The sequence below is a fragment of the Parasteatoda tepidariorum genome, chromosome 11, assembly GCF_982258835.1.
Source record: "Parasteatoda tepidariorum strain Cologne lab strain chromosome 11, Ptep-v5.0, whole genome shotgun sequence".
In the NCBI taxonomy this organism is placed as follows: domain Eukaryota; kingdom Metazoa; phylum Arthropoda; class Arachnida; order Araneae; family Theridiidae; genus Parasteatoda; species Parasteatoda tepidariorum.
In genome coordinates this window covers 39,123,199-39,133,703 of record NC_141765.1, presented here as the reverse complement: position 1 = coordinate 39,133,703, position 10,505 = coordinate 39,123,199, and the positions used below count along the sequence as shown (strand labels likewise).

Sequence of the window (10,505 nt, the reverse complement as noted above, 5' to 3'; positions counted from 1 at the left end):
TATCACCTGTAATTACAAAAATATGTTGGAGGTTTACTTCTATAGTATTTATTTAACATCCATCGCTTAATTCTACAAGGTTATTGTAAATATTATAGAATGTTTGAGAAAGAGTAAGATTTCTATCTTTTATTTGTTCTTTATAAGAAATAGACCATCATATGCCTTGATAAGTAAAGACCATTGATAACGACAGTTAACTTTAATTATTAACTATTTTTCTGTCTATTTGTTCCATGTTTAGAGGGCTTGGTACATCTAGCAATCTCCTCTTCAAACTTCGGATTAAATTTAACCCCGTTTTTTATGATTGAGTTCCACACTAATTCTTTTCTTTTAAAGGTCTAGTTTTTTCACTGAATTCCTAATGTGAAAGAAAAAAAAATCGTTTGTTTATTAGAATATCGTTTTTTAGTATAATGTTGAAATCTTATACTTATTTTTTTATCAGAGATTTTAACTTCTTTTGCTATAAATTTTTCATTAATGGTACTCAGAATAGATAATTTAATTAATTATTTGTTTAACGAATGATGTCTTTAAAATGAAACGATATTTAAAATTCCACAAAAAATCTATCATATTGTCAAATTTTTAAGTTAAAAATATGAATATACGTTTTATTTCAAACTCTAAATAATTGTTTTATATGAAAAAATATTGTAAATATTGAAATATGTTATGTAAATGTGTAATTTATCAGAAAATATAATTTTCAAGTAATATTGAATGAACATAGGAAAAAAAGTTACAAGCAATTTAGTTATCATTAAATAAAGGCTAAATGTTTTAATTTATATTTCTGGCCAAATAATGATCGATTTTTTCCCAATTTATGGTCTTTTAATGTGTTTCTCTAAAAATATCTCGAATGTTAATATTTTTTTATTCATTTCAATTTATCATTTTTATTTTTGGTTTAACAATATAATATGGATACAAATTTGGAGGTGCTGTGTTGCAGGCAACAAATATTTCAGGCAAGTTGCTGTGTTTCTAATATGTGGCAGCAGATCTTAGTGTAATAATGTGCTTTTCTAAAATTAATTGAAATTTAAATTGCGGTGAAAGCTTTTTGTGATAAATTGTGAGTGACAAAATAAACTGCTTATTTTTCAACCATAACTGATTTTGTTTAATTACCACAAAGTAATTAAATATAGCTCTGGTATTGAACATGTTTATCAAATCAGATTCAAAAGTATGAATTTTTAAATTAACTACATTATAAAGGCGAGTTTGTTTTAATTAATTATATTATTATATTTCTATTATTGTGATATCGAAATATTAATTTAAAACCTTATCCATTTTCTTTATTCATTTGTTTGTTGTTAAGTTTTTAAGCAAATAATGTAAACTAAAGATTGGATTAAGTTTCCATCTCTACATTTAAACTTCTTAACGAATTTCAGCTATTCCTGGTTCTTCGATTATTAAAAATATATTCTTAAAAATTATTAGTTAAAAGGATATGGTGTATTAAATCAAATGCCTTTTAATAAATAAGTGCTTATAGTTTATTGATTACCAGCTTTCTTATAAACAATTCAGTATTTTTAGACTTTTAATTTTCTTTTCGGTTATATTCGGCAATCATTTCAGAAGTTTTTCACAATTCATTTTTATTTCCTTTATATTTGTCATAACTCATTGAATTCTTTGGTGATATATTAAACAATAGAGCATAACGGGATTAACGAATTAATTAAAGTGAATTAGTATTATCTATGAGTGAAATTTAAACTGCTCTTAAATTATTTTCCACTTTGCATAACGCGGTTAAAATATTTTTATTTCTACAGTGAATAAAGACATTTTGAAGATATAGAAATCTATTTATCATCAAATTTTTACAAAAGAGGCTTAAGAAAACTACAATTGGATTCTACAAATAGAATTATATGAATAAATGTAACTTTGTCAACCACAATCTGAGGTATTTGTTCTTGTTTTTCTTATTTTACAAGAAAAAAAATATATTCGTTTATGATAAATAAGTTGAGTTTTAAGCTCATTTTGATTATTAATGATTATGATATGTAAATTGGGTTGAAAAATGGTATTAAAGGTGAGTTTGGTTAAAATGCATTCAAGTTCTTTTTGTTCACTTAAACTATGGTCAATCTTCTTGACTTCCATTTTGAGGAGTGGTACCTAAATCAATACCTTTAACTTCTAAATATTTGTTAACCATGCTCTTCCAGTTAATAACTGAGCTGATAGGGCGAAGATCACCATGGCTGCTTCCTGCTCCATGTCGGAAATCTAAAAATAAATTTATATTTAACTAACAAAAATAATTTATCAATAGTAATTAATTTTGGTTAGAAAAACATTGTTGTTGCTATTGACGTATGCCTGTTTAGGCAAAGGAGGTGCGATTGTTCTTGTTTTTCAGTAGCTCCATCTATGGCCACGAATTCGACTTCTGCCACACCATACGTCACACCCGTTTATAGGGCGGACCCATTCATACATCCATTCATTCATCCATAGATCGTAATTTTGACCTGGATCAGAGAACGATCGATCTCCAATCCAGTACCCCCAGAGGTATTGATTTGTTATGGGAACATGGAGGACTTTTGCTACTCGACAGATTTAACGTGCATCAGTTACTTTACTACACAGGGAGTCTTCGGCCGGCGGGGTTCGAACCCACAAACTCTCAGACATGTGCCCAGCGCCTTACCGACCAGGCTATCCCGGCCTAAAAACATTATTTGTTATTATTTATGATGGGTGCCATGCAAAAATATGTGTAACATATTTTATAACAGTTAAAAACTAATTGATTACGTTATTTAATCTTTTTTCCAATGAATAGAAATCATTAACGTAATCTGTTATCTTTTTATGCCTCAACCTTGAATTGAGGGCAGAATAAAATCTATTTTTAGAGTTTCCCTCTATGTTTGTCTGCCTTACACATTAGCATAGAATGCGAAAAACGTTCCATGGTTTCTAAATGTTTTGTTTTTAGTAAAATTCTATTATTTTATTTCTCACACTATCTATTTTGCCAACTTATTTAAATGCGTTAGGCTAAGAAAAAGAGCCTTGGCAATCAGCCAATGCAGAGATTTTTAACTTTCCTTGGCGATAATTATTCTAACGTATACATGGCATATTTGAATTTTTGATTTCTTGATGGACGATTAGTTTTTATCTTGATGGAAAAATATTTGCAAAAATATATTTTTTAAATTATTTATTATATTTAATTCTTCATTAAAGCAATTTATGATGTTTAATATATTATTGCTTGCCTGTATCAATCTGAAATTGAATACTTAACAAGTGGAAATACATCATTAAAATCTTCAATCAACAAACTTCTTCATAATAGGTATACCAGAAACTAGTAAATTTCCTAAATAGTAAGATGTCTTTTTCATTAATTTTTTATTTTTAAAATTGGCCAAATCGGTTCCAGATTTCGATCTAGAGTTGATACGCACAACTTCGCAGGGAACGCTGCCTAAATCAACTTAAACTTTTGCTGCCGAGTAATCATTCTAGCCTGTAAGGGCAAAGACCCTTTTCATAGACGCTTTTAAATTTTTGAAATGTGAATTTTTTGAACTTGTGCCATTACTGGGTGTACTGTTATCTAATTATCTTTGTTATCGAATTATCTATCAGGATCTAATTATCCTTGTGTACAAGAGAGTGATAGTTTTCGAAATATATGACTGTTGTGCTGTTATCTCTGTCTAAGCTTTATTACAAAATTATCTGCAGAAATTTTCTAACAAGTCTCCTGTCTGGCTCAGAAATTTGAAGGAGGCAAGTCGTCAGCAAACTTTTAGCTGAACATTGATTACTTTCAGAGTTTACAGGGATACCAATAGTTTTTCTCATTTGAAAATTGACCATTCACTTTAATTTTTAGCTTTTAATCATCAGAATCTTAAAGTTTCCAAAATAGGTGATAATATTTCGGTTAAGATCCTCACAGTTAGTTCTAACAACAGGGATTCCTAAATACCCTTAACTAACTCACGGATTAAATTTTTATGATAAATAGTAATAATAATTTATTTATATTTAGGAGATAATAATATTTGTAATTAAAATATTGTCTAGAGAACATAATAAATGAGAATCTAAAGTAAACGGTCGTGATACATGTATTAGACCCAGTTACTCACAAAGAAAAAAAATGATTATTGTTATTTTAGTTGAATAAATTGTAATTTAATATTTAAATCTTATCATAGCAAGCACCATAACTATACCAATTTCAATGACCATGAATGTTATGCAATTCAGCAAAATTGCTTTTAGTTTATTAATAGTAATAGTTTATAATAGTACTGATAGTTCATAATAGTTTATTTAATGCATTACTGAATTATATTATAAATATTGCAAAAGGTAACACTATGCTATACTCAAGTTCAGGTGTTTTAATATTGCATTACTTTAAATTTAAATTTTTAATTTTGAATTGTCTTACCAACAGGAGATACTTGAATTGGTCGCTTTCTCATTTTTCTGTTAAACCAAGATCTCGCTGCACCACGCCCCAACAACCAAAGTATTGTAGTTCCTTTTTCCATCTTAGGTTCAGAGCGACCTGCTCTGTTTGCTGCTTCAAATAAAAATCAATTAAAAAAATGTTTTATCAAAATTTTTAAGGATTTATAAAGTTTTTTAAAAATTCTTTTAAAAGATTCAGAGTTAGCAGAAAAACTCTCAGAGACATTGAAAGATATACGATTTATTACACACCGTAAACTGTAAATTTACAGTTTCTGAAAAAGAAACCCTCAAATTTTATAGTTTACGGTACTATTGCTAGTTGTGAACAATATATTTTCAATTATCGCACTTGAAGAACCTCTAACAGAAAAATTTCAATCATCCCTCATAAAAATTATCAACTGAAATAATTTTACTTGAGACAGTTCGATGGCTAGAATTTTCAATTAAAAATATTAGGTAATTTGCTTCCTTTCAAAATAAAATAAAAATTGTTCAATAATTTAGTTCATATGGTGGGTAATTCGACATAAAAATTGATGATTGATATAGATCGCAGATCAAGTCAAACTATGTCATTATTTTTTATTGATTATTTCTTCTTGAACTATACTAAATATGCTTTTATATTCATTAAAAATTACATGCTAGAGTTTTATAAAATAGTATATGTTTAGAAGTTAACAATAACAAAGACTAGTAAAGTTAAAAGATTTAATATACCTTAACTCTAGATTTAAGTCACATAATAAATTTTTAAATAAAATATCAGATGTTCTTTACCTGCTTGCTTTTCTTTTTTCCACCTGCTTATCAATGTAGGTATGAAAGTAATGATATTAAGAGGAGGAGGTGTTGGCAACGTCATATTCATACTTCTTATAAGTTTTGCTCTTCCGTATTTCCATTCCTTATCAGATTGTGACTGAATACGTTGGTATGTGTTAGACATCATAGCTATTAAAAGATTGATAAGTACTATCACAGTTACCATCATGTAAACTCCAAAAACTACTTTCATGATGACTTTTGCAAAAGCCGGACTCAAGTGCATGGGAGGCATATAATCAGGTTCTACTAAACCGAACAAAGCATAAAAGAGCATTTCAAATGTACCTATAGGTGACTGGAAAACTTCCGCACCAATCGCAACTGTTTTGTTTCCTGGATTGAAAACTGGTTGGTACACTGCACAAATATGTAAAGAAAAACCTGTCAGAAAAATAGCTAAAATTGCTAAAAACCTCATTAGATCTTTCATGAGATCTCTGATAATAATCGCCCATGGCCCAAACAAATGATGGAATGTTAAATAATTTAAAAATTCAAAGAATGCTAATAGCAAACATACAGCAAGAAGTTGGTTACGGATGTATAGTACTATTAAACGGTTATCGTCTTTAAAAAAGAACCCGGTTAAGTGAATCATTATTGCTATAACACCAAATGTTACAATAACAAGCTTAATCCAACCTAACCCCCCTCTTTCTCTTGGGTTTACGTTTACAGCCACCATGAATCCTAGAATCCAAAATAGAAGTAACCATTCATGCGGATGAGGTAATAACTGAGTAGAATTCCAAAGGGGAAAATAAGGATTAAGTATTGAAAAGCATAACAAGAAAATTAGAAAAATGTGGGAGACTAGATATGCCATGAACTTGATGATTGGTATATTTGCTAGCCGATGAAGAGGCAAAGAACAAGCCATCCACGTGATTGGACAAAATATAAAGGCTAGAAACAATAAAATTATTTGCCAGGCAGGCCATTTTAGATTTCCCATCCACACATCCGAAAGATATTTTTGTACAGCTGAATGGGCAACAACGTCTTTTCGTTCAAGTTCAATTAGAACATCAAGGAAAACGGTATTTTTATGATCTCCAGCTTGTAGCAATGCTCCAGCATTGTTGTTACTTGCTGCGATTGCTAAGAGATCAGAAGCCAATGTTTCGCAAAAAACTGCCATATTTTCTAAGTCTCTTGCTCTTTCTTTTTCCTTTTGAGCTAAATCTTCGTATCTTCGAGACATTTTTACTGCTGTGTCGATTGGAGCTGGCGAAACGAATACGAATTCTAATAAAGGTAAATTTTCTCGCTGTTTTCCACAAACCATAAGATCAACTAGAAACTGAAACAGATAAAAAATAGTGTTGTATTTCAAATTTTTAAAAAAATAATAGTATATATATATATATAAATTAATAATTTTTATTTTTTTAAAAATATTTTATTATAAGAATTTTTCTTCTTCTCTTTTCATTAACTTTATTATTTTCCATGCTTTCTCTATGTTTTTAAGTATAAACTAATATAATTACAGTTTATTAAAAAACTCTACTATCGTAGCCTGCCGACAGAGCTTTCGAAATTGCTCATCTATCAATTTTTCAATTCGAAAAATAGCCTCCAAATCATTGCTTTCTATGTTCTCGGAGCATTTCATGAAGCATTTTAATACGTAGGCAACATTTTTTTTCTTGGGACGCAGTAATATTGAGTGGTGGTATGGGGTGATTTTACGAAAAAATTTCTTTCTTTCTTCGAAAAGTATTCAGCAAGGTCAAGACGACAGACTCTTCGAATTCAAATTAACAATAGGTGGATATGTAATGCCAAGGTTAAAAGTATTTCCTTGACATAACAAAAAGGTTTCCGATACATCGAAGTTTGTGATACCGAGTGCCGAGAGTATACTATATATATATATATATATATATATATATATATATATATATATATATATATATATATATATATATATATATATATATATATATATATATATATATATATAATTTAAAGTAAGGGGACAAATATTCAGCCGAGAATATTGACATTTTCGCAAGGTGTTATTTTTCCGATTCGACATCCATACATTTGATTTTGAAACATTTTGCAAGCAAGAATCGCTGTTATATATCATGAAAAATATCTTGGCATGAGGATAGCATTTTTGCAAAGCTTCTATATATAAACTTTCTTTCATTACTTAAATGTAGTTTCATCTGACAGATCAAGAAAACAAATATACTGGTTTCACAGATATTTGAAACTAAAATTTCCACCCCTTAAATGTTTGCTTTTTACTCAATTTTTTATTTCTCTCATAAAAACAAATCAATAATCTCAGAAATGAACGAATAAAGACTTTTGAAACCAAAAGCAATTTTAAAACAATAGATATATATTGCAAATTCTAAAGAGTGAAGTTTGGTAATAAAAAGTTGACAACTACCGATGAATCCTCCATCAAGTCTATTGTGTTGTGCTCCTTTTTGAAAAGATACCTTAAAACGTCAAGATGATTAGCATTCGCAGCTATACTTAATGGTATCTTTCCATCCTGTAACAAATGAAAATTTGTATTAAATTTCAAAATCAATTTAATGCATACATTTTTAGGATATATTTTTAAAAAGACCCGAAAATTTAATGTTTTTGTATTAAGAATATTCAAGCTTCGTTAGGTGTATTACAAAAAATAGTAATTAAATTCAACAAACCAATTATGACATTTATAAGATGAGTATTTTCGAATATGATCGTGTGTTTGACATAGCAACTTTATTATATCCTGAATTAGCAAATGAAGTAATTCAATAAAAGCTCAAATAGATGTTCTCATTGTGTCACGTTGGGTTTATTGAAAAATGTAGGATAGTTGCCGATTTTGAGTTAATCTTCAGACTTCTTTTCTTTTCTTTTTTAGAACAGTCCTGTATTTCTGAAACTGTACTTATGAACTGAACCGCATATTGTAGAAAAATACATTTAAAATTATCGTTATATTTCGTATTGCCGTTAATTTCAAAGCTGTTCTTCGACGAGATTTTATGAAATATAATATGCATCCAATATGTGTGCCGAATTTACTGATGATGAAAGACATTTTTTCTTCTCTATTGTGTTTAGTTATTATTTATTTTAAAACTCAGTTTCGTCTAACACCAATATTTCGTTAAACTATTAAATACTTAATATTTTTGAAACAATATTTTATCTAAATTTTGCAAACAATTTTATTTTTAATCGAAAATTACATTTCGTATCTCTTTTGGATTACATAAAATAAATAGTTTAGAATTGTGTTTATTCGCCAAAAATGTTTTCATTTTAGAAGAATAATAAGAAGTTGAAAAGTATAAATTCAAATTTCGTGAATTTAGAACTAGGGCAGCTGTGTCGTGTATAGTCTGTCTAAGCTAAGAACTCCTCCCGTCACGAAGTCTGAGGCCGTCTGGTGCTATGGAAACAAGAACGGCGCATTTTAGGGAGAGTAGCTTCACCCTAGGACTAACACAATAGACCGAAGAAAAAAGATTCCCTTTCTCCCACCGACCCGACCCGAAACCACTCCAAAACAGTGACCCCGCACCCCTACTTGAAATAGTCAGGCCTCGTTACCATAGTCAGCACCACAGGTTCAGACGAATGTCTGGAGGAGTTCTTATTTTAGACAAACTATACTCAAATTCCAAATGAGGCCACAACGTAAACTTTTAAAATTTTGCATCTTTAGGCTAGAAAAACGATTTCCGAGGAGCAAATTCATTTTATTAAAAATTATCAATCTGAGAAAGATTAAAAACTATTTTGAGTGTTTTTTTAATGACAGAATTATCGAAGCATTAAATTGAAAAATTGAAATCAGTATTAAATAAGCAGATAAGAATTGGTCGGGTATCTTACTATTGCCGCAGAAGTTGAAGATGCACCACTGTCAATAAGCAATATAATCATATCGAGATACCCTTGCTTAGCAGCATAGTGTAAAGCAGTCCAACCATTCTGGAAAGAAGCAAGAAGAAAAATCGAGTTGAAATTAATGCTTACTTAATTTGAAATATAAGGAGATCGATAAAATTAGATTACGTTATCTGCTGCATTAATGTCAGCTCCTTGACCAAGCAGAAGGCGAACTATATCTTCGTGACCATGAGCAGCTGCCATGTGTAATGGAGTACGTCCTTTCTTGTCGCCGGAGTGAAATTTGTCCGTAATTCGACTCAATATTAAACCAGCAACAGCTAAATGGCCTCCTCTGGCAGCAAGATGCAATGGCATTGTTGCCTATTAGAACATAACTTAAAATTATTTAGGAAGAACTTGTTTAGAGGGGATTAGGAGAGCAATTGCAGACTAAAAGATAAGTTGTTATAAAAATATCTTAAATTTTTTAACAGATAATTAATTAGGTTTTTTAATCTCATACTTGCGCTCTATTGCAGTTTGGTTATTTATTTTTAAATAAATTATTAAATTAATACTTTTTCTGATTAATTACACTGAGAAATAATTTTTTTTTGTTTTCTGTTGCATGAAATTGTTTAGCATATCATAGATATTTTTCTATCTCTGATTTCAAATCTGCTATCGGATTCTCTCTTAAGCTCTAGTTTGCTTCAAATGACTATTTTAGTCCGTTTTTTACTGAAATGTTATATATAACAGGGGGCCACGTAAATGTTGCGAAAAACTTCTAGGGGAGAACTATTAGGAATGAAATTTCATAGAACCCATTCCCGGAAATGCCTTCATACGCCACTAGGGGACCTTGCTTATTATTAACTGCTTTTCCGTGTGCTTCTGAACAGGTCATAATAGAAAAGCTCTCCTGCAAGCGTACAGTGACTTTTCCGGGTATGGCTTACTATGCAATTTTAATCATGATGATGCTCGTTACCTAACCTAGAAGTTTATAGCAGCATTTATGTGACTCCCTGTTATATATAATAGTTTTAACTTGTACATTTTGAAAAAAAAAATAGACAAAAAGGTAATTTTTTTAGAATAATCTGTAACTTTGAGAGCAAAACTGATTTCAAATTTGAAATCCACACATTCGAATTAGGGGATATCAAGTATTTACATAAATGCCCCCAAAATTTAGTTCCCCAGCGTTATTTATGTTCTATTTATGACAGAGCTGATACTTATTACTGATCAAATATACAGATTCAATTCTAGTATTGTATTCATAGCCTCATTTACAATATATCTTCATTTGT

The 10,505-nt window shown here is 29.7% G+C and overlaps 1 protein-coding gene across 1 annotated transcript in view; it reads right to left on the bottom strand.

Moving 5' to 3' along the window:
• Window positions 1-1,817: 1,817 nt before the first annotated feature.
• The window catches only part of LOC107456095 (uncharacterized), a 55,355-nt gene continuing 46,667 nt past the window's right edge, over window positions 1,818-10,505 (bottom strand). The window contains exons 22-27 of the mRNA XM_043051133.3: window positions 9,370-9,567; window positions 9,187-9,285; window positions 7,733-7,840; window positions 5,275-6,625; window positions 4,466-4,597; window positions 1,818-2,268 (exon numbers count right to left, since the gene is read on the bottom strand). Of these exons, the coding sequence (XP_042907067.3) occupies window positions 2,123-2,268; window positions 4,466-4,597; window positions 5,275-6,625; window positions 7,733-7,840; window positions 9,187-9,285; window positions 9,370-9,567 (2,034 nt within the window). The 3' untranslated portion in view covers window positions 1,818-2,122. The remainder of the gene's footprint in view (window positions 2,269-4,465; window positions 4,598-5,274; window positions 6,626-7,732; window positions 7,841-9,186; window positions 9,286-9,369; window positions 9,568-10,505) is intronic.